This window comes from Martes martes (genome assembly GCF_963455335.1).
Source record: "Martes martes genome assembly, chromosome: 1".
NCBI lineage: Eukaryota > Metazoa > Chordata > Mammalia > Carnivora > Mustelidae > Martes > Martes martes.
This window is the reverse complement of record NC_137888.1, coordinates 191,353,339-191,378,706: the sequence shown is the minus strand read 5'-3', so window position 1 is coordinate 191,378,706 and position 25,368 is coordinate 191,353,339. Positions and strand designations below refer to the sequence as shown.

At 37.3% G+C, this 25,368-nt stretch overlaps 1 protein-coding gene across 1 annotated transcript in view; it reads right to left on the bottom strand.

The window, feature by feature from the left end:
* The window catches only part of DNAH12 (dynein axonemal heavy chain 12), a gene marked incomplete at its 5' end in the record, with an annotated part of 210,268 nt that extends 186,916 nt beyond the window's left edge, over positions 1-23,352 (bottom strand). Inside the window, 8 exons of the mRNA XM_080803013.1 lie at positions 592-780; positions 3,744-3,939; positions 4,148-4,306; positions 5,202-5,274; positions 6,408-6,597; positions 11,260-11,286; positions 11,474-11,555; positions 23,183-23,352. Coding sequence (XP_080659139.1) covers positions 592-780; positions 3,744-3,939; positions 4,148-4,306; positions 5,202-5,274; positions 6,408-6,597; positions 11,260-11,286; positions 11,474-11,555; positions 23,183-23,352 — 1,086 coding nt within the window. The remainder of the gene's footprint in view (positions 1-591; positions 781-3,743; positions 3,940-4,147; positions 4,307-5,201; positions 5,275-6,407; positions 6,598-11,259; positions 11,287-11,473; positions 11,556-23,182) is intronic.
* Between the last annotated feature and the right edge of the window lie 2,016 nt (positions 23,353-25,368).

The following is a 25,368-nucleotide window of genomic DNA, read 5'->3' as shown; positions in this document are numbered from 1 at the left end:
TCAGATTTCAGTGGTCCAAAAAAAGATAACCTAATGCAAAATCATGATTTAAAATTGTATAGTTTGGGGCACCTGGCTCAGTTGATTGAGCATGCAACTCTCAATCTCAGGGGCGGGGAGTTTGAGCCCCATGTTGGGTGTAGAGATTACTTAAAAATAAAATCTTAAAAATAATAAAATAAAATAAAATTGTAGAGTTTGTAGTATAATATAAAAACTTGAGTTAGTTTTCTATCATTCAACAAGTATTTATTGAATTACTATAATATCTAAGTGATTATACTAGAAAGTAGAGAAAACAAACATGAGAAGGATCTAGTCCTTAAAAAGCTCACAACTATGTAGGGAAGATGGAATGGGCACATAAATATCAATTCCTAACAGTAATAAAAGTTTTAAGAAGGAAAACATCATTTTTAGCCAGGGAACTTTATCAAAGAGAAAGCACTTTCTAATTTAAAATAACTTAGAGGATGGAAATAAAACAGTTATAACATTTCATGCACATGTCCACTTTATGGTTTGAATATCATTTAAAATTTTGAAAAAGACCCATATAAAGAAACCAAGTGCATATGGATGGCAGAATACCTGTAGAGCTTCAGTTATCCGCTCTACCAAACCCAAAACAACATCTTCCAAATCTTGAAAGGTAGGATAAAATTCCATTTTATCATCATCAAATGTTAGTTCCATCTTAAATATTGGCAGTCCACGTTGATCTTCTTGGTCAAAGAGTTTCACGAATCCTTCTACAGTTCTCTTTAAGAAATCCTTTAGCTGCATGATATCATAAATTATTACTTTAGAATGTACAAATCCAACCTTTAGTTCAAAATCAGTGAGCTATTCCCTACAATTAAGCTATTCTATCAGTCCATTAAGTCCTCAAATTTTTCTTCATTCAGAACAATATGTTCCTAATAAATTTTGTCTAAAATAATAAATAGAACAATATATACGAACTTTAACGTTTTTATAGAATAGCAATGATCTTAATATGGTAACTAGAATTTCCCACATTCTTTAGTCATTCTTTCCCTGACACAGAAAACATTTCAGAAAACTAAACAACATGGTGAAGACTAATGGGAAGAGAGGCTGGACACCTGAGGGTGAGGATGTTATGAAGGGACATGCACATGAGGTGAGGCTGGACAGTGGTATGCTAGAGTTATCTCCTAGTGTCAACTGTTAAATATTCAAAACTTCTATGAGCCGGTTACTAACCTTGGATGACTGAAAATCACCATGGTGGGAATATTTATGCCAGGAAATTGGCAAACACTACAGAATTAGGACTTTTCTTCCCACCCCCAACACCAGATTTCCAGCACATCACTAGGTGAGGGTGAACCCACTGGAACTTCAAAATGTGCACAGTAAGTTACCAAAGGATAAATAATGTATTCTTTTTTTTTTTTTAAGATTTTATTTATTTTAGAGATGGTGGGGAGGGGCAAGGAGAGAGAGAATCTCAAGCAGACTCCACACTGAGTGCAGAGCTGGACCAGGGCTCCATTTCACAACCCTGAGATCATGACTTCAGCTGAAACCCAGCATAGAATGCTCAACTGACTGAGCCACCCAGGTGCCCCTGAATAATGCATTCTTATGTAGAACCAGCTATCGGAAATTTAGCCAAGCAGATAAATACAGGTCTAAAACCATCTTCAAAATGTTCTTCATCTCTACTTCTCATCAAATAATTATAGTTCTCTGAAGAGATAAAGGTAAAAAGGAAATATTGTATATTAATTACAAGGTTATACACTAGATATTAAACGTGTCCTTTTAAGGATATATTGCAAAATTTATGGAATCTTTGGAGATATTTCCTTAAAGGGAAAGTTTTTTTAAAAGATTTTATTTATTTATTTGACAGAGAGAGAGAGATCACAAGCAGGCAGAGAGACAGGCAGAGAGAAAGAAGCAGGCTCCCCACTGAGCAGAGAGTCCAATGTGGGACTCAATTTCAGGACCCTGAGATCATGACCAGAGCCAAAGGCAGAGGCTTTAACCCACTGAGCCACCCAGGCACCCCTAAAAGGGAAAGTTTTTATTCAAAATTATTTTTATAAAATTGTATTCCCACAATGGTAAAAATTTAAGAAGCCCATAAATATAAAATTAATATAAATTAATATTTTCTTTAAAGATGATCAATTCCATTTCAAGTCAAGATTTTACTGAGAAAAAAATGAGAATCAACCAACTTGTGATTTCATATGTTCAAAAATGTATTAGGGGAGTTCTATGTTAATATTCTCCAATAAAGCTGTGGATAATTAGTTCATAGACTTTCAGCATGAGCCCAGTAATCACTCATAATATTGACACATACTTCTAGATTTTCTTTTCATTTTAGATTGCTTCAGATATTGCTTCAGAAATGAAGTATTTTTATGCTAAACTAATTTAAATAAAAATTATGGTAAAAATATTTTTCTTACCTTATTTCAAAATAATTACCTAGTACTATGTCTAAATAGAATCTTATTCAAAATAATAAACTAAAACATTAGTTTTAAATTCAACACCCCATGGGAACCTGGGTGGCTCAGTGGGTTAAAGCCTCTGCTTTCGGCTCAGGTCATGATCCCAGGGTCCTGGGATCAAGTCCCACATCAGGCTCTCTGCTCAGCAGGGAGCCTGCTTCCTCCTCTCTCTCTGTCTGCCTCTCTGCCTACTTGTGATCTCTGTCTGTCAAATAAATAAATAAAATATTAAAAAACTAAATAAATTCAACACCCCAAAAATGAATGATCCAATTAAGAAATGGGCAGAAGACAAAGACATTTTTCCAAAGAAGACATAATGAAAATATGCTCAACATCAAGGATCATCAGGGAAATACAAATCAAAACTACAATGAGATATCACCTCACACCTGTCAGAATGGCTAAAATCAACAACATAAGAAACAACAGCTGTTGGGGAGGATGTGGAGAAAGGGGAATCCTGCACTGTTGGTGGAAATGCAAAGTGGCGCAGCCACTGTGGAAAACAGTATGGGGGTTCCTCAAAAAGTTAAAAATAGAACTACCCTACAATGCAGCAATTGCACTACGAGGCATTTATCAAAAGAATACAAAAATACTAATTTAAAGGGATACATGCACCCTGATGTTTACAGCAGCATTGTCTACAACAGTCAAATTATGGAAGCAGCCCAAGTGTCCATAGACAGATAAAAGGATAAAGACAATGTGGTGTATGTATGTGTGTGTATATGTATGTATGTATATATAATGGAATATATACATGATGGAATATTACTCAGCCATAAAAAAGAATGAAATCTTGCCATTTGCAATGACCTGGATGGAGCTAGAGAGTATAATGCTAAGTGAAATAAGTCAGTCAGAGAAACACAAATACTAGATACCATACAATTTCACTCATCTGTAGAATTTAAGAAACAAAACAAATGAGTAAAGGGGGTAAAAAGAGAGGCAAACCAAGAAACAGACTCTTAACTATAAAGAACAAACTGATGGTTGCCAGAGGGGAGGGGCATGGAGCAATGGATTAAATAGGTCATGGGGATTAAGGAGGGCACTTGGTAGGATGAGCACTGGGTGATGTATGGAAGTGTTGAATCATTATATTGTACATCTGAAACTAATACAATACTGTATATTAACTAACTGGAATTTAAATAAAAACTTAAAAAATAATAAAGTAAAATAATAAACAAATCTTATTAACATTATTATTTAAGATGTATAGAACAAATTTACCTGATTTGACATAAGTGTGGAAACACAGTTATAGAAGGCATCCAATTTTTCAGGTTTGATGGCATCTAGAGTTTCCTTCTTGGTAAAAAGACTTATAACCTTTGGATACCATGTGCTCATTATTTTCTCTTCTGCCTTTCTAGCTTGTATTGATAGATCATTTTTCAGTGATTCACAATCAATTGGCCCTTTAGCTCTATTTATGAGAAAAGTAAAAATGATTTAAAGCAAATGATAAATATTGGACTTCATACAAAATTCTTTAAAAAATAAGATAAAATTTTTTTAATCTAAAGAAAATTTCACAAGACTTATCAGTTTTAAAATGTATACAGTCAAAATATAAAGACTCAAGTAGGAGACATTCAAATCTTAAATGTTAATTAATAAATATGAGATTTTACCTAATCCCCGTTAAATCTAGCAAAACTGAATTGGAAAATGTCATATAACCAAGATCCAGCAATATTTTCATAGTTGGATGAACAATGTGCAAATTAGCTGATATTTGATTTCTTGTCTGCACATAGCTGGAATGCCAAGGATTAGAATAATCCAGTCCTCTGGAAAAGTAAAACACCATATCAAACAGGATTCAAACAACAGGCTCTAAATTTTAGGAAGTAAAAGTTATGACATGGAATTAGTATAAAGCAAGATAAAAGGAAAATATGGTCAGCAATGGAAGCTTTAGGAGACATGCATGTAATAAAAATGCATCAAGATCTTGAAAGCACATTATCTTCAGAGAGGGCAGAGACCACTTATGGGTAAAGCAGACTGATGAGCCAGGAGGGAGTGCCCTGCTAACTTCCACTGTGCTCTGGCCCAGTTACCTTGGGTAGAGATAAATGAACTCAGTCCTTGGGACTGGGGAGAAGGGATGAAGAAATCTGTCTGGCATACACCAAAGATTACTTAAGGCTAAGTTGACCTAAAGGTTCTGTAAAGGTTCCCCTAATTGTGTAAACAGCAAATAGACAAGTTCAGAGCAAGGATAACTTCAGGGGAAAAAAAGAACAGTAGTGTTATTTTTTAGATGTATTCAAAATACCTTTGAGCTTCACAATTCTAGACTTAAATGTAAGATCAGCTTATTTTCTTTTTTTTAATTTTTTTATTTTAATAAACATATAATGTAAGGATCAGCTTATTTTCAATCTGTTATCAAAACCTAGATGCAATTCTGTTTTTAAAATAACTTACTGGGGCACCTGAGAGTCTCAGTTGGTTGAGTCTCCAATTCTTGATTTAGGCTGGGGTCATGATATCAGAGTTGTGGGAACAATCTGAGCATTGGGCCCCATGCTGGGCAGGGAGTCCTCTTGGGATTCATTCATTCTCTCTCTCTCTCTCCCCCTCTGCCCCTCTCCCTGCTCATGCACTCTCTCTCTCTCTCTCTCTCTCTCTCAAATAAATAAATAAATAAATCTTTAACTAATAACAATATTTACTCACTCAGGGGATTTAGGTAAAGGGCCTCCTTCATCTTCAAGCCATTTAACTGGAGGTTTCACAAGAACACTCCTCACTAAAATACATATATGTATTAATATTTCTTGAGAACCTTTGCAAGTCCTATTCAAACAAAAGTTTCTAACTTTTGATATTGAAGAATATAGTTTATTGAGCATGAAAGTGAGTAGAAGAAAAAATTCCTTTATTTTAAAAAAAAATCAAGTTCTTGGTACTAGTTGGGTATTATTTTGGGTGTGAATTCAGATACAGTAAAGCTTTAAGTTTTTAGTTTTTTTGCATGCTATCTACTAAAAGGCCACTTAAGAAAACTTATTCCAGGGACACCTGGGTGGCTCAGTTTGGCTCGGGTCATGATCCCAGGGTCTTTGAATCGAGTCCCGCATAAAGCTCCTTGCTCAGTGGGGAGCGTGCTTCTCCCTCAGCCTGCCACTCCCCCTGCTTGTGTGCTCTCTCTCTCTCTGACAAATGAGTAAAATCTTTAAAAAAAAAAAAAAAACTTATTCCAATAAAAATTGTAAATGTTAAATCTCTAATAAACTTCCCTAAATACAGTAATTTTAAATAATTCTGTAAACAATATAACTATACCCATAAAGACAAAGAGAAAAATCAAAAGGTTATTAGCTAATAAGCACATAAAAATTACACAAAGCTACAAAGATTCTGACCAGATAATAAGCTCAAAATAAAAACTTTTTTAAAGGTAGATTTCATTTTTTTAAAAGGAATCTCGGGCGCCTGGGTGGCTCAGTTGGTTGAGCGACTGCTTTCGGCTCAGTTCATGATCCTGGACTTCCAGGATGGAGTCCCACATCGGGCTCCCAGCTCCTTGGGGAGTCTGCTTCTCCCTCTGACTTTCTCCTCTCTCATGCTCACTCTCACTCATTCTCTCTCAAATAAATAAATAAATTCCTTAAAAAAATTTTTAAAAAGAAATAAAATAAAATAAAAGGAATCTCTACACCCAACGTGGGGCTTAAAACTACAACCCCAAAATCAAGAGTTGCACGCTCTACTGACTGAGCCAACCATGCACCCCTCAAAATAAAACTTTAAATTAAAATAATATCTAAGAAATACATATAGCTAAATACATAGATATTTATTATTCATATTTCTACTTTTGAATAGGAGGGGTGGAGAACAAAAGTCAAAGAAGCTTGACGTGTGTTAAATGCTACTTACCCAGATACCTCTTCATGCTGTTTTCAAAGTCACTAGACACCTCACTTATGAGACTTTTCATGAGTTCTTCTCTTTCTTTCCCTTCCTTTAAAGACTCAGGTATCAGCATTAACATGTGATCCAGCCATTCCTGCTGAATAGGTACTATAGGACTGCTTTCTACACACTGCTTCATATAAATATAGTTTAACTGAGAATATAATAAGAAAAAATTAAGTGTTCTTTTTTTAACATCTTATTTTTTTTCAGTGTTCCAAGATTTATGGTGTAGTATTTCAGTGTAACTCCTGAGCTCTGTCTATTCAAGACAACATTTTTTTCAGAATAGAAGTATTCTGAAAAAATAACATGTTTTCAGAATAAAAACCTTTACCCAAAAGTATGACCTACAAAGAAACCTTTCTTTTTAAGTGCTCAGTTTATATTTATTGAATGAATAAGAATTAGAAATTGGGACCAAAGAGTGGGCTAGGGAAGCTGAGTGTGCCCATGTGTTATCCACTCAAACATTGAAATATTTAGCATTAATCCACTAAACAGTCAGAAATTGGCAACTATGAACCCTAGCACAAAGGTACACAATTGATAAAACAACCAAGAATGACAGGAAACGACACAATTATGGGTGAATATTATTAAATATTTTAGAATATTTAATACAACTGATTAATTTAAAATATTACCAAGGTGGTTCCCCTCCCCAATCTACATGTTACACTTGAGAAAACTAATCTTGTGATAATCCCTTCACTCAAACTAGGGTTGAAACCTAAGGTTTTCTGTATTAAAATACATATAAATGCAGATCCATTAGTATCTTAAACATACAATAGAAATGAATTAGGTTGGCTTTAATATTTAAGAGTGTACTATGAGTTTAACATGCAAGCTTGCTGGGACTTTCTGAATAGGAATATAGTATTGTAAAACAAAAAATAAATAATGTCTCATCTAGGGAAAAATATGACTTTCTTGTGGGCAATATGTGTGTGGTTTAAAAGGAGAACAGAATAATGGTTAAGAAAAAAGAAAGAGGAGAGAAGGCTATCGGGTGTGGAGAAGAACAGAAATGTAATAGCTAAATGAAACCAGAAGAAACAGAGAGGGGCTCCAATACAGCATACCCAAGTTGTGGGGCAAGAACAGAACCAATTAGAATTTAATCTGGAGGGAGCCATGAGAATAGAGTAAGAACTAACTGGTCACCTCCAGGATAGTGTGAGATAATCACAAAAGCAAATTGATTTAGGCAAATCAGAGCCTCAAGCAGGAAAGGACCCTGGTTTCCTGGAGATTAAGAGAGGGGACTGAAGGGAATGGAGAGCCTGGGGTAGTAGAACAAACAGAAGTTCATAGTCTCGAAGGTTTCAAATCGGGAAATCTAAGGAGTAACAGGAATTAGGAAGAGGAGAAAGGGATTATTTAGAACATTTATGTTGGGCAAAGGGCTCTAAGCAATATAGACCTCCACTTCTGATGGACATCAACAACACGAGCTGGTGTCCCTGCATTTCATGTCACTGTTCCATGGCTAACCTGTGATCACAATCACTCCACATCCTGGATGAAAGCAGTCAGGGCTGGAGGAGAGAGCCCTGCCAAGGAAGTGAAGGCAGGGTGGCAAGCCTAGAGGTTCTTCCCACTGGACCCATACGTGGTGGCAGCCAAAATGAATTTCTAGCAGATAACATGTCATATACTTCATAAAAGGGGCTTTGTAGATGAATCATGAGGGAACTAGGTACAAAATGCAATCCCTCAGCTTTTCATACCTGGAAGAATAAATCATGCTCTCTGGAGCCCTCACGTATGAACTATAAATTCACTGGAGGTCAGGTGTCTGGGTAGGAAAACATTTTGCTCTGGCTTTTCAAAGAAACCATTTTATATTTCTCTTTATTTTTGATGAATTCTTGCCAAATTAATGTTCTTTGTATACTTTTCATTTTCTCAAGGCAAAACAAAGACCCTTTGTTTAATTTATTATTCCTTCATTCAACAAATATTAATTCAATAAATATCCACAGTTCCAGGAAACAAAACAAAGCTCCTGCTCTCTTGGAGAATATATTCTGGTATAATAGCAGCATAATTTTATAAATTCTCCCATAACAATAAGTAACCCAACAAAAACAGACAAGAACAAGTAGAAAGATAATACTTAATCTTGGTAAAGATATTTTAACATGAAAATTTCAGTTTGTCTCAAAATTAATTTAATGTAATCCCAAGAAAAATACCTGCATACATGTTTCTAGAACTAGACACACTGAGTCTCAAGTTCATGTGGAAAAATAAACATGTGATAATAGCCAAGAAATTCCTGAGAAAGAATATCTACAAGGGAAGACGAGCCTTAGGAAACATTAAAACATATTATAAAGTCTCTCTAATTAAAACAGTGTGGTACAAGGAGCCTGGATAGACAAACTAGTAGGGAAAAAGAGAAAGTCAGGAAATGGGCCCAGTATGTAGGAAAATATAGCGTATGACAAATGTGGTATATCAAATCAGCAGAACAAAGGTGAAGATTTTAAAAAATAGTTCTGGACAACTGGCTAGCCATTTTGAAGAAGAGAAATTTAATTCATACCTTCCACCATACACAAGAGTAAATTCCAAATATATCAAGAATTTAAATTAAATGATAAAACTACACGAGGACAAAAAATGGATAAATTCTGCTGTAATTGAAGGTAGAGGAAAACTTACTAGCTATATTTAAGTTCCAGATACAAAAAAGAAAAAATGACTGACAAATTCTGACTACATAAAAATTAAAATGTTTTCACGGCAAAACAAGTCACAATAAAAATGACCAAAAGACAACTGGCAATCTGGGACAAAATATTTGCAACATATACCTCAAAGTATAAAGAATGTTTAAAAATATAAGGGATAGATGAAATTTGAGGACATTATGCTCAATGAAATAAGCCAATGACAAAAAAACAAATATTATATAACTCCACTTATATGAGGTATCTAGGGTAGTCTGATTCATAGAAATAGACAATAGAATGGTAGTTGCCAGGGCCTGAGGGAAGAGAGAAATTTGGAGTTGTTTAGTGAGTACAAAGTTTCACTTTTACAAAAGAAACGTTCTGGAGATAGGCTACACAACTATGTGAAAAAACACCACTGAACCATACACTTAAAAATGGTTAAGATGGGGACGCCTGGGTGGCTTGTCAGATGATCATCCAACTCTTGGTTTTGGCTCAGGTCATGATCTCAGGGTTATTGGATCAAGCTCAGCACAGAGTCTGCCTGAGATTCTCTCTTACCCCCCCCCGCCCTTCCCCCTGCTTGTGCATTCTCTCTCTCTCTCTCTCAAATAAATAAATAAAATATTTTTTAAAAAATAGTTAAGATGGTAAATTTTATGTTGTGTGTATTTTACTAGATTTTAATTTCAGGGAAAATAAGACCAAAATCCAATAGAAAAATGGGAAGAAAATATGAGCCAACATTTTACAATAAAAATGTTATGAAAATGGTTCTTAATTAATGAAAAATACCTAGTCCTATCATAATTAAAAGAAAGCATACTTAAACTATCCTGAGATACCGTTTGTCACCTATCAGACTGATAAAAAGTAAAAAAAAAAAAATATGACCCTCACATTCTGTAGTGAGATCATGGGGAAGAAACACTCACAAATTGCAAGTAGGAATGTGAAAGCAGAGGGTTCAAAAGTGAATTACTGTTTCATGCCTGGCTACCTATTTTAGACTGTAAGACAGTAGAATGTAAAAACTGTGGATGAAGAGTGAGGATGCTAAGGACATACACACAAATATGCCTTGCAATTCACCCAGCCTCATGTTAAATGTTTCTGAATGTTTTGTATCAGTTCTTGTATCTAGTAAAGAGGCAAAACACAAAGTCTCCATAAAGGTTGGGAGGGAGGGAGGGAGGGAGAAGGGGAGGGAGGGAGGGAGGGAAAGAAAGAGAGAAAAGGAGAGAGGGAGGGAAGGAGGGAGGGAGGGGGAGACAGTGAGGGAGAGGGAGGGAGGAAGGGAGAGAGATAGGAAGGAAAGAAGGAAGGAAGGAAAAGGGAGGGGACGGGAAGGAGAGGGGGAGGAGAGAGGGAGGGAGAAGGATAGAAAGAAAGAGAAGGAGAGAGGGAGGGAAGAGAGAGAGAAAGAAAAGAAATGAAGAGAAAAGAAAAGGAAGGAAGGAAGGAAAAGAAAAAGAGAAAACTTGGAGTAGCTGAAATTGGGCTCTTCCATAGATTCTCTATGGAATCTATGGGGATAGAGCCCTCTATCCCCAAAGAGAACTTGAAGAGACTTGGAAAGGCTGTACCCTCATCTGGGAACATGCCACATGAATTTCATTTTTGTGTAGCCAGCTCCATAGGTTTCCACACCCTCTGCTATGAAATAAATGTTATGTGTCATCATCTTCCCACCAATCACACCACAGCCCCATGTTGTCATCCATGCAGTTAGTGCCTTTTTGTTAAAATCTGGCACCTAGCATGGGGTTAGAACGCTATAGATTCTCAATAAGCAAGTATTACTATATTAATATTAGAACAGTGAAAAGCAAAATTTCCTTTATAATGGCAAGTTTAAATTTCTTTTTCCAGTTTCTGGAATAAGAACTAAAACATTTACTACTAATCCTCAAATAACAAATGGCAACAAAAATATAACTCTTAGAACCCGTATTGTCATCCATGACATGCTTGTTCCTCCTGGCACAGAAAATGAAAATCTCAGTTTCTAAATTTCTTCCTCTTCTAGAATGGATGTCATTAGCAGGTAGACTTAGAAGAAGCTATTTTGTCATAATTTCTTTGAACATTTTCAAAACAAGGAATATAAAAAAAAATGAACTCACTCCTTTCTTTTTAATTTCACTGGTCATCTGTCAAAAGCAAACAAATAAGACATAATTAAATCAGGGAGAAAAAAATTGTAAGTGATTTAAGTGTATGTATTATGTATATGTATTACTTTCTTAATAAAACTGGTTATATTGTGATCAACATAAAATAATTACAAATTAAAATTATGTAAGGATAAACTTTTTAAAAAGGCAACCTAAAACTTACAGTTGGAGGATAATCTGGCTCTGGTATTGGAGGTGTTCTTTTATCCAGTGTTCGGTCTAAACTTCTTTTGGCTCCATCAATTCTGGATTATAGTTTAAAAAATTGTTTACAGTTAAACTACTTATAGTTATAAAAATTTTTTTGACTCTCTTGAAGACAACATTAAGATATATTATTAAAATATTACAGGGGGTGCCCAGGTTGCTCTGTCGGTTAAAGCATCTGCCCTTGGCTCAGGTGATAATCCCAGGGTCCTGGGATTGAGCCCTGCATCAGGCTCCCTGCTCTCAGGAGCCTGCTTCTTCCTCTCCTCCTCATACTGGTGCTCTTTCTCACTCTCTCAAATAAATAAATAAATTAAATATTTGGAAAAAAAATTACAATTTGGGGGTGCCCAAATAAGTCAGTGAAGCATGCAACTCTTGACCTTGGACTCATAAATTCAAGCCCCTCGCTGGGGGTGGAGTTTACTTAAATAATCATCATCATAATAAAATATTACAATTTGAACATCTTTTCAACTATACTTACAGAAAACACATTCAAGAGTTCTTTATCAACTAATGAATTATTGAACATTACGTCAAAAACTAATGATGTACTATACGTTGGCTAATTAAATTTTTAAAAAAGTACAGGGGAGGAAGTAAGATGGCAGAGGAGTAGGAGACTGAAATATCATCAGGTCCCAGGATAGTTAGGGAGAGAGAGCCTAAAAGTAACAGACCAGAAAGGAACAGAGACAATATACAGTAATAGTCACCTTACAGGCAATACAATGGCACTAAATTCATATCTTTCAATAGTTACTCTGAATGTAATGAGCTAAATGCCCCAATCAAAAGACACAGAGTATCAGAATGGATTAAAAAAAAATAAGGGATGCCTGGGTGGCTCAGTGGGTTGAGCCACTGCCTTCGGCTTGGGTCATGGTCCTGGGGTCCTGGGATCGAGTCCCGCATCGGGTTTCTTGCTCAGCAGGGAGCCTGCTTCTCTCTCTGCCTCTGTCTGCCACTTTTGCACTCTCTCTCTCTCTCTCTCTGAAAATAAATTAAAAAAAAAAAAAAACAAGACCCATCGATATGCTGTCTGCAAGAAACTCATTTTAGACCCAAAGACACCTCCACATTTAAAGTGTAGAAAGCAATTTACCATGCTAGATATCAAAACAAAGCTGGGGTGGCAATCCTTATATCAGATAAATTAGATTTTAAGCCAAAGACTATAATAAGAGATGAGGAAGGACACTACATCATACTTAAAGGGTCTGTCCAACAAGAAGATCTAAAAGTTTCAAATATCTATGCCTCTAACATGGAGCAGCCAATTATATAAACTAATTAATAACAAAATCAAAGAAACACATCGACAATAACACAATAATAGTAGGGGACTTTAAGACTACCTCACTGAAATGGACAGATCACCCAAGCAAAAGATCAACAAGGAAATAAAGGCTTTAAATGACACACTGGACCAGATGGACATCACAGATGCATTCAGAGTATTCTATCCTAAAGCAACAGAACACACATTCTTCTTGAGTGCACATGGAACATTCACCAGAATAGATCACATACTGGGTCACAAATCAGGTCTCAACCAGTACCAAAAGACTTGGATCATTCCCTGCATATTTTCAGGCCACAACACTTTGAAACTGGAACTCAATCACAAGAGGAAAGTTGGAAAGAACTCAAATACAAGAGGGCAAAGAGCATCCTACTAAAGAATAAATGGGTCAACCAAGAAATTAAAGAAAAATTTTAAAAATTCATGGAAACAAATGAAAATGAAACCACAACTGTTCAAAATCTTTGGGACACAGTAAAGGCAGTCCTGAGGGGAAAGTATATAGCACTATAAGCCTTTCTCAAGAAATAAGACAGGTCTCAAGTACACATCCTAACCCAGGAGCTGGGGAAGGAACAACAAAGAAAGCCTAAACCCAGCAGGAGAAGAGAAATCATAAAGATCAGAGCAGAAATCAATGAAACAGAAACCAAAAGAAACAGTAGAACAAATCAAACAACAAAACAAGTAGGAGCTGGTTCTTTGAAAGAATCAATAAGATTGCTAAACCCCTGGCCAGATGCATCAAAAAGAAAAGAGAAAGGACCCAAATTAATAAAATCATGAATGAAAGAGGAGAGATCACAACCAACACCAAAGACATACAAACAACTATAAGAACATATTATGAGCAACTATACACCAGCAAATTTGACAATTTGGAAGAAATGGATGCATTCCTAGAGACATACAAACTACCAAAACTGAACCAGGAAGGAATAGAAAACCTGAACAGACCCATAACCACTAAGGAGATTGAAGCAGTCGTCAAAAATCTCACAGCAAACAAGAACCCAGGGCCAGATGGCTTCCCAGGGGAATTCTACCAAACATTTAAAGAAGAATTAATACCTATTCTCCTGAAACTATCCCAAAAAATAGAAATGGAAGGAAAACTTCCAAATTCATTTTATGAGGCCAGCATTATCTTGATCCCAAAAACAAAGACCCCATCAAAAAGAATTACAGACCAATATCCTTGATCAACACAGATGTAAAAATTCTCACCAAAATACTAGCCAATAGGATCCAACAGTACATTAAAAGGATTATTCACCATGACCACGTGGGATTTATTCCTAGGCTGCAAGGTTGGTTCAACATCTGCAAATCCATCAATGTGATACAATACATTAATAAAAGAAAGAACAAGAACCATATGATATTCTAGTTGATGCTGAAAAAGCATTTGACAAAGTACAGCATCCTTTCTTGATCAAAACTCTTCAAAGTGTAGGGTTAGAGGGTACATACCTCAATATCATCAAAGCCATCTATGAAAAACCCACAGTGAATATCATTCTCAATGGGGAAAAATTGAGAGCTTTTCCCTTAAGTCAGGAACATGGCAGGGATGTCCACTATCACCACTGCTATTCAATATAGTAGTAGAAGTCCTGGCCTCAGCAATCAGACAACAAAAAGAAATAAAAGGCATCCAAATCAGCAAATCATTCTTTGCAGATGATATCCTACTTTATGTGGAAAACCCAAAAGACTCCACTCCAAAACTGCTAAAACTCACACAGGAATTCAGTAAAGTGTCAGGATATAAAATCAATGCGCAGAAATCAGGTGCATTTCTATACACCAACAGCAAGACAGAAAAGAGAAATTAAGAAGTCGATCCCATTTATAATTGTGCCCCAAATCATAAGATACATAGGAATAAATATAACCAAAGAGGCAAAGGATCTGTACTCACAAAACTATAGAATACTCATGAAAGAAATTGAGTAAGACACAAAGAAATGGAAAAATGTTCCATGCTCCTGGACTGGAAGAACAAATATTATGAAAATGTCCATACTACCTAGAACAATCTACACATTTAATGCAATCCCTATCAAAATACCCTCAACTTTTTCAAAGAAATGGAACAAATAGTCCTAAAATTTGTACAGAACCAGATAAGACCTCACATAGCCAGAGGAATGTTGAAAAGAAAACCAAAGCTGGGGGCATCACAATTCCAGACCTAAAGCTCTATTACAAAGCTGTCATCATCAAGACAGTATGGTTCTGGCACAAAAACAGACACATAGATCGATGGAACAGAATAGAGAGCCCAGAAATGGACCCTCAACTCTATGGCCAACTAATCTTTGACAAAGCAGGAAAGAATGCCCAATGGAAGAAAGACAGTCTCTTCAACAAATGGTGTTGGGAAAATTGGACAGCCACATGCAAAAGAATGAAACTGGACCATTTCATTACACAACACACAAAAATAGACTCAAAATGGATGAAAGACCTCAACGTGAGACAGGAATCCATCAAAATCCTTGAGGAGAACACAGGCAGCAACCTCTTCAACCTCAGCTTCAGCAACTCCTTCCTAGAAACATTGCCAAAGGCAAGGGAAGTAAGGGCAAAAATGAACTACTGGGACTTCATCAAGATCAAAAGCTTTTGCACAGAAAAGGAAACAGTAAAAACCAAAGACAACTGACAGTGGGAGAAGATATTCACAAATGTCTTATCAGATAAGGGGCTAGTGTCCAAAATCTATAAAGAACTTATCAAACTCAACACCCAAAGAACAAATAATCCAGTCAAGAAATGGGCAGAAGACATGAACAGACATTTCTGCAAAGAAGGCATCCAGATGGCCATCAGACACATGAAAAAGTGCTCACATCATCACTCAGCATCAGGGAAATACAAATCAAAACCACAATAAGATACCACCTCACGCCAGTCAGAATGGCTAAAATTAACAAGTCAGGAAATGACAGATGTTGGCAAGGATGCAGAGAAAGGGCACCCTCCTACATTGTTGGTGGGAATGCAAGCTGGTGCAGTCACTCTGGAAAACAAAAAGTTGGAAATAGAGCTACCCTATGACCCAGGAATCATGCAACTGGGTGTTTACCCTAAAGATAGAAGCATAGTGATCCCAAGGGCCATGTGCACCTGAATGTTTATAGCAATAATGTCCACAACAGCCAAACTATGGAAAGAACCTAGATGTCCATCAACAGATGAATGGATAAAGAAGATGTGGTATATATATCCTATGAAATACTATGCAGCCATCAAAGGAAATGAAATCTTGCCATTTGCAACAACGTGGATGGAACTAGAGGGTATTATGCTGAGAAAAATAAGTCAATCAGAGAAAATTATCATATGATCTCTCTGATATGAGGAATTTGAATTTGTGGGGGGTAGGGAAGGGAAAAATGAAACAAGATGGGATTGGGAGGGAGAAAAACCATAAGAGACTCTTAATCTCACAAAACAAACTGAAGGTTGCTGGGGGGAGGGGAGTAGGGATAGGGTGGCTGGGTTACGGACATTGGAGAGGGTATGTGCTATGGTGAGTGCTGTGAAATGTGTAAGCCTGACAATTCACAGACCTGTATCCCTGGGGCAAATAATACATTATAAACTAATTAAAAAAATTTTTTAAATACAAAAAAATACAAGAGTTCTTTATCTTACTGAATTTTTTTATAAGAAACAAATCCCTTTGGAAACTCCAAAATTTAAAAAGAAAAGAAAAAAAGGAAAAAAAACAAATCTCAATAGTATTATTAATGAGACCTTACTTTTCAAATTATTCATGTGTACTATAAAAAAATGAAACTAAAAATAAAAATCAAATTTTTTCCAATTCAAACTAACAGACAAATTTTAAGTTAATCCTGATGCTTACTAGAACCTCATATGTATTGACCATGTTCAAAATCCACCCTGTTAGAGAAGCCTCACCTTACCCCTTATATTAAGTAGCACTTCAATCACTATCCAACCTCTTTATCCTCTACTTACCTTTGCTTCATAGAACTTACCCACCATTTGACATATTGCATGTTGTAGACTCTTTTGTTCCTCACCTTGTCTCTAATGCCCAGAACAACACCCAGGCACATTAATATGTACTTGATAAATAGTTTGAAAAGAGGGTCGCCTGGGTCGCTCAGTTGGTCAAGCATCTGCCTTTGGCTCAGGTCATGATCCCAGGGTCCTGACCCTGGATCCCATCCTGGGATGTCTCTCCCTCTACTCCTCCCCCTGCTTGAGTTCTCTCTCTTTCTCAAATAAATAAAATCTTTTTGAAAAAGTTTGAATGCAGGAATTTATCATCCATAAAATAAAGTTATATCATACTGAATTCTCATATTGTGCAAGACACTCTACTAGGTTTCATTAAAATATAACAGCAACAATCTCAAGAAAATGATAAACTGAAAGGGTGAGGAGATAAAAACAGTACCATATGAAAAGCATGGGGCCCTGACAGTTCAGAAGAGGGGACAAGTTCACTTCCAACTGGAGGTGTCTATAAAGGCTACCTGAACAAGCTTGCATTTGCAATGAACTTTAATAAGAGAGGAGATTTCAGGTGGAGATGTAGTTTTCCTGGGTAGATAGATTTGAACAGACATGACTCTACTGAGGAACAGAAAGGCAAGGGAATGATCAAAGGAAAAAACAGGGAGTAGTAGGGAGTTGTTCAATATGCCCAGAGGTTATGGGACCAAATCAAGATTAGTTTGGAGAAATGAACTGGAATATCCAATTAAGGGCCTCAAATAGGTTTGTTTGTTTTTTTATTCAATAGACAACTCTCGCTGAGAGATTTTGAGCATGTAAACATTTTTAGGAAGACAAATCTACCAGTTTGTAAAGGTATATACAGATGGCCAAAGCAAGAGTATACAAGGAAAAAGAAAAGAGACTTGAGAAAGAAGATTGAAGGATGCCAAACATGACAGGAATAAGAAAAAAACGCTATTGAAGGGGGCAAAGGAGATGTGATCAGAGAGGCAGGAGGAGAACCAAAAGGAATTTCAAGGAAAAGACGGATACCAAAACCATAAAACCATGGACTGGTAAGTTCGAGAGAGACAAGAGCCATGTCTGTTTTGCTCACTGTTCTATCCACGATATTTAGATAGTGTCCATCAAGGTCAATAAATACCTACGGAATGATCAGAATTGTGGATTTGGAAAAAATCTCATATATCTAATTCAGTACCTAATTTGATGTACGAATACTCTCAAAAATATTAAGTTATACCCTGAGGTGAGTGAGGGGAACAGCGTTCATCACTTTCTGAAGTAGCCCAATTTATTGTCAGCTAGCTCATATTCTTAGAAATTTTTATGTAAGTTATATCCTTGTAACTTTTGTTCTCCAGAGCTATACACAAAAAGTCCTATTCTTTTTCTGTTAACTTTCTGAAACCTAATGATACCTATCCAGTTCTTTAAACTATTTCTGTCAATAAAAGTTACCACTGGTGATGAGCTCATTATGTTTTAGGCATTGGCTTAAGATCTTTACATGCATGGATCTCATTTAACTCTCACAAAAAATCCAAAGAGAAAAGCACGATTCTTATCTCCATCTTACAGATAGGAAGGTGAAGATAAGTAAAGTTACTTCACTTGCCAAATTCATGCATGGCTCATAAGCTGCAGATAATGGGATACAAACTCAGGCCTCTTTGATGCTAGTCTATACTCTTACCCAATAAGCAATCAGCCTCCTTCAATTGAGATGGCTCATCAAAATTCCTCTCTCTTTCTTGCTAATTTGGTTTATCAACATCCCTCTTAAAGTGTGACTCCAGAATTTCAGATGTTGTTTGACCAGTGCGGAGTGAATATTTTCTATCGCCCATTCTAGACATTTTACATTTATCACAGCAGCCTAAGACTGCAATGTGGAGCTTCAACTCTTGACCCCAAGATCAAGTGTCCCAGACTCTAGTGACTTAGCCAGCTGGGCACTCCTGAATTAGCTTTCTTGAGTAGCCTCATTTCCATGTTAACTCTTATTGAGCCTGGCTAAACTAAAATTCCAAAGGCTTTTTCATAAGAAGTAGGAAATGTGGCTGGGATATCCCCCTTCCTCTTTACTTTGTGAATCATTAAGGCCTCAGCCAGACTTCCTTTCATCTGTCATTATTTTCCTGAATAGCCTAGCTCTCCACAATCCATACTTTCAAGGAATTTGCTTTATACTTCCGTACACTAGTTGGCACTAGCTGGCTTGCGCTGTAATTATCCCAACAAAAATATGCTTGACCTCCTTGAGCTCCTTATATACAAAAGCCACCCTTTGAGATAGCAGCAATTTCCTGGGGCATGTTTTCTCCTACTAGCTATAAATAAAAAGAGCTAGGAAGAATATAAAAGTGAGCCTTTTCATTCTCTGTTTTTGCTTTGTGGGTTGACAGCCAGAAACAAATAAACGAACACAAATTGGGTAATTTCAAAGGAACTATGTGAGAGAGCATGTGCAGTGAAGGAGAGAAAAGCTGGTCTGAATCAAGAAAGAGATAATGGCCAAGGAAGAAGTGACTCATTCCTGGGACTCTGGAAAGCTACAAAATGATTTTTTTTTCTTAGCCAAGTGTTCCCAGGCACTGGTCACAGGAGGGGCCCAGTTATGCCCAGGACACCTTATATTCTACCTCAGTCTCGAAACTCTCTATCAACAGACTTCACCCCAACTTGAAACCAGGAAATCTATGTTCCTTTTGTCTAATAGGTAGAGGTAGCAAAAGACAGAAAATCACAAAATCCACAGTCTTCCAGAAAAATGTGTTTCTGATATAAAAACCTTTCATTGCAAACGCATTTATCCTAAATAAACACATGGCAATTCTAATCTCAGTATTAATATAGCACTATGCCTCAGGCAACTTTGAGACACTCTGTTATTAAGCATCTATTTACACATCTATTTACACTATTTACACATCTGTAAAAAGCACAAGAGTCAGGTTCCTCCTTTAAAAATTCCTTTATTCACTCATTCAATTCATCAGCAATAGCATGCCAGATACTGTGCTTTGTGTTGAGATCTCTGTGCTTAAGTATGTCAAAGTAAATAGAAAAGAATGGCAACAAAGACACTATACACTGTGTTGTTGGAAGTCACACTTCCTTTATCTATTTGCTGATTGACCCTTCTGTACCCAACATCTAAATATTCTAATTCCTGAGGCACCTGAGTGGCTCAGTCAGTTAGACATCTGACTCTTGATTTCGGCTCAGGTCATGATCTCAGGGTTGTGGGATCAAGCCCCGCATTGGGCTCCACACTCAGCGTGAAGTTGGCTTGTTCCGTTCCCTCTGCTCCTCCCCCTGCTCTCTCTCTCTCTCTCAAATAAATAAATAAAATCTTTAAAAAATAAATATTATAGGGGCGCCTGGGTGGCTCAGTGGGTTGAAGCCTCTGCCTTTGGCTCGGGTCGTGGTCCCAGGGTCCTGGGATCAGGCCCCGTGTCGGGTTCTCTGCTCAGCAGGGAGCCTGCTCCCTCCTCTCTCTCTGTCTGCCTACTTGAGAACTAACTCACTCTCTCTCTCTCTCTCTCTGTCAAATAAATAAATAAAATCTTTAAAAAAAATAAAAAATAAAAAAATAAATATTATAATTCCTAAAGGCTTAGTCCATGGCTGCCTTCTCCTCTTAATTTTTACTTTCTCTAGATGATCTGAACTATTCCTCATAGCCTTAACAATCATCTACATTCTGCTGACTCCCAAATTTGTATCTTTAGCCTAGCTATATATATGATATATGTATCATATATCATATGTATATGGGGAATATGTTAAGTAGGCAGCAGCTGGATAGATAGATAGATAGATAGACAGATCTATAGATATCTATTTATCTATCTATCTATCCAGCTGCTGCCTACTTAACATATTCCCCCTTATATGTCACATAAGCATCTCAACTTCAAAAATTACCTCCCCAATCTCCTGGACTTCTGATTCTCTATAAATATATACACTACCATCTACCTCATTACCAAACCTAATCCAACAGCAAGTCCTACTAATTCTGGATCCAAACCTATCCCCTGTAAATCAGTTTCTCTTCTCTTCCACTGTCTCTAGCCTTATCCAAACCATGGAAAGCTTTCATCTTATGTTATTACAACAGCATCCTACCTGGGCTCCTTGTTTCCCTCTACTCTTGCCCTCTTCCCTTCCACCTCAGTCTATGCTTAATACCCAGACTGATTTTTTTTTCCAGACTGATATTTTTAAATGTAAATTGAATTTCATGTCATATCCCAGTTTAAAACATCTCAATGGCTCCCATTGTTCTTAAATTGGAATCTGAATTCATTATCATGGCTTACAAAGCCTTTCACTCCCTGTCCCCACCCTTCTCTCCTCCTTCACCTGATACCACCACTCTCCCCCAGGTTCCTGATACTCTAGAGACACTGGATTTGTCAGCCCCCAGAACACATGAAAGCATTCATATTCCAGGGCTTTCAACACTTACTATCCCCCCTTTGCTAGAGTGATATTCTCCAGTTTATTTAATGAAAAGTTTTGGGTGCCTAGGTAGCTCAGTTGGTTAAGTGTCTGCCTTCAGCTCCGGTCATGATCTTGGAGTCCCATGATCAAGTCCTGCATCAGGCTCCCTGCTCAGCAGGGAGTCTGCTTCTCCCTCTGACCCTCCTCCTTCTCATGCTCTCTCTCTCTTATTTTCTCTCTCAAAAAAAAAAGGAAAGAAAGAAAAGAAAAGAAACTTTTTTTTTTAATGAAAAGCTTCTAACACTTTATTTTTTTTTTAAGATTTTTTTTATTAACATATAATGTACTGGGACGCTTGGGTGGCTCAGTCAGTTAAGCCGCTGCCTTAGGCTCAGGTCATGATCCCAGAGTCCTGGGATCATGTCCCGTATCCGGCTCCTTGCTGGGCAGGAAGCCTGCTTCTCTCTACGCCTCTGCGTGCCACTCTGCCTACTTGCGCACACACTCTCTCTCTCTCTCTGACAAATAAATAAATAAATAAAAATCTTTTAAAAAAAACATATAATGTACTATTTGTTTCAGGAGTACAGGTCTATGATTCATCAGTCTTAAACAAATACACAGTGCTCCCCACTACGTATACCCTCCCCAATGTCCATCACCCAGCCACCCTTTCCTTCACATCCCCTTCTGCTTCAGCAACTCTCAGTTCATAAAATTTTATTTATTTATTTGAGAGAGAGAGAGAGAGAGAGAGCACAAGCAGGGGGAGCAGCAGAGGGAGAAGGAAAAGCAGGCTCTCCACTGAGCAGGGAACCCAATGCCCTGCTCAATCCCAGGACCCAATCCCAGGGCTCAACCCCAGGGCTCTAGGATCATGACCTGAGTCAAAGGCAAACACTTAACCAACTAAGCCATCCACACATCCCAGCTCCTTACTCTTCAGATCTCTACTTAAATATCATCTCCACAGGACTTTCCTGTGATGTTCCTAGGGACACCTTCCCTATCACTCTCTATCCCACAATCATACATCTTCATAGTATCCATCACTACTTAAAAGGTTAACATACTCTTTTTGTTTATTTTTATATGTTTACTGTCTGTCTCCTCTCACTAGAATATAAAGACACGATCCCTTCTGTTGTCATCTTTTTGGTCTCCCCAGTAACAAGCACAATGTCTGTGTAACAGTTGGTAGGTAATTACCTATCGCTAAGTAAATGGATGCAAGAGAATACGTAGAAAAAGTTAAAGCTGTACAAAGGGGATTAGGAGAAGGCTTTCCAGAGGAGGTGATCCATAAACTCAGCCTTGAAGAACTAGTATAAATATTCAGGGAGACAAATACTTTCCAGTGAAGGGAATTGCAGGGAGCAATTGTGAAATCTATTTTTCACTAAACTGTGAAAAACGTAATACACTCATAGAACTGTAAGTAGTTCAACATAACAACGTGAGATGATGAAAGGTTTTGGAGTAAGAACAATATGTAACTCTTAGGGCAACCCCTTCTTTAGTCTCTAAGCCTACTAAAACACTGAGTAGACCTACATTTATAAAGAATAAGATAAGAATAGTACCTACCATGTAGGGTAGTTGTGAGAAGTACAGATGAAGTGCTAAAAACAACGCTGAGAGTAAGCAGTGATTAGCATAAGCCCTATATTAACTATAGATATAGTGACATATATCTATACATTAAGTGACATATAACATATATATATACACAGTGATATATAACATTTACTATTGTGATTACTTTTTGTTCCTCCAATTGAACTTGAAATTTTGCCCATGAACAACCTACATAGTTAAAGCTGTTTTATGAGAACATGAACACCAATCATTTCACTTGAACTCCAGAAAAGAATTATTTACCAATATGCTACTTACACTAACTGATTAATCGTCTTCTGCTGCTCCTTAGATCTTCTGTAATTCAGCAATTTACTTTGTGCTGGTGTGTCAACACCTATGTCTTCAGTGGGGTGCACAATAGGAGGTAACTTCAAGTTCAGAGCCTCCTTTTCTGCTGTGATTGCAGCTTTGTTCGGATCTGACATCTTGGCCTCCTGAAGATTAAAATGCTTTATACTCTAAGGAGAAAAAAGCCCATAAAGCCATTATTGTAAATGTTAGCTTCAATAAGCTCATAACATATCTTAGCTTATCAATTCCAAAACTTCCCGACCTTTTGTGATCTTCCTCCCAAGTACCGTATTAGTCTAAAGAATGAGGCTGAGGTAAATGGGTAGGGATTCCTGTTACAGCTCTACATCCCACTTGCTATGAAGAGATTATGCTGAGTGAAATAAGTCAAGCAGAGAGAGTCAATTATCATATGGTTTCACTTATTTGTGGAGCATAACAAATAACATGGAGGACAAGGGGAGATGGAGAGGAGAAGGGAGTTGAGGGAAATTGGAAGGGGAGGTGAACCATGAGAGACTATGGACTCTGAAAAACAACCTGAGGGTTTTGAAGGGGCTGGAGGGGGGAGGTTGGGGGAACCAGGTGGGGGGTATTAGGGAGGGCACGGATTGCATGGAGCACTGGGTGTGGTGCAAAAACAATGAATACTGTTATGCTGAAAAGAAATTTTAAAAAAAGAAAAATAAATAAAACCAGTCGCTTCCCAGTTAGGGTTTCAGTTTTCCCATGGATGAAATTAAGGAACTGGATTAGATGCTCTCTAAATGCTCCTATGGTTCTAGAATTCTGCGTTCAAATTTTTCCCTACAATGCAAACCATCACCACCACCTGAACAACAACAACAAAATCCAACTGCTGGGGTATAATCGCTCTCCCAAAAAAGCAGATGTTTGACATCCTTAATATCTTTAAACACCAATATTGTATCTTAGTCTTGCTACCATCCTAGGAAGCAATACAATGATCAAGCAAAACAAGGCATACTTTTTGCATAGAAAACCTAAAATGGCATGTAAATGTTGAACAATTAACTGTGATACCAACTACATTTCCCGCGGATGCCCACAGATTTTGGAGATTCTGGCCTTGAAAAAGAGAGTATTTCTGCTGGCACCCAGTTAGAGATCTCCAGCCCTGGGAAAAGGGTGAGAGAAAACTAAAGGCAAGGAAGTACCTAGATTGCTTTTCACTACTCCCCAGCTGCGCAGATGAGAGGGAAAGTTTCAGTTAGCTTCTCTGGCGAAACGAAGAGGGGAAACCAGAGGTGGAAGAAACCTCGGGAACCCCACCACCCCGGAAGACCTGGGCGGTCTGACCGCCGTGTACAAACAAAGTTGTCGCCATGGAAACCGTCTCGGTCGCCACTGCAGAGACCGGGTAGAAGTTGCCTGGAGAGGCAGTTGCAACAGATTAGGATTACCTGTCACAGTAACTCATTACTCAGTTTATTAATTCATTATGAATGGAGGGTTGAAGAATGAGATACATATATAGTTTTTCTGGCTTAAAAAAAATCCCCATTTATTTGTAACCATTCTATGGCTTGGCTGGGAAGTTCTGATTTTTTTTTTACTATGTTATATTAGTCGCCATACAGTACGTCATTAGTTTTTGATGTAGTGTTTCAAGATTCATTGTTTTTTTAACCTGCCTTCCCTTGGAAGGGACCCAGGGAATCAGGATCTTCAAGTTGGGGCAACCTGCAAGACTGGAAACTTGGATGTGTTGAAAAATAGGTTTATGTAAACGCACTCAGAGGTGGATGAAGTCTTCAGATGTTCCCATAGTGACTTCAGCGATATAATTTATGTTGTTTCAAACAAATACCAGCATTAGCTGGTATTTGTTTATACAGGAACTTTCCTTCAGGAAATCCTTGGCAAAAAAAAAAGTTAAGGGCTTTTTTTAAAAGTTTTTAAAAGTTAAGGGTAAATTTTTCGAGTATGCATGGAGATAGAAATGTGAAACTTTGCTATCTGAGGCTGTGCAATGGATATTCCATCTAAAGGATGAGAGCATACACATATGCCATGTGCATAAATAAAATTGGGGCATGCGTAAGTCCTGGTGGTGTTTTGATGGCATAGTCATTCAACAAATATTTGAGCATATTTGACATAGAGTGCCAGTCACCATGTAAAGAATT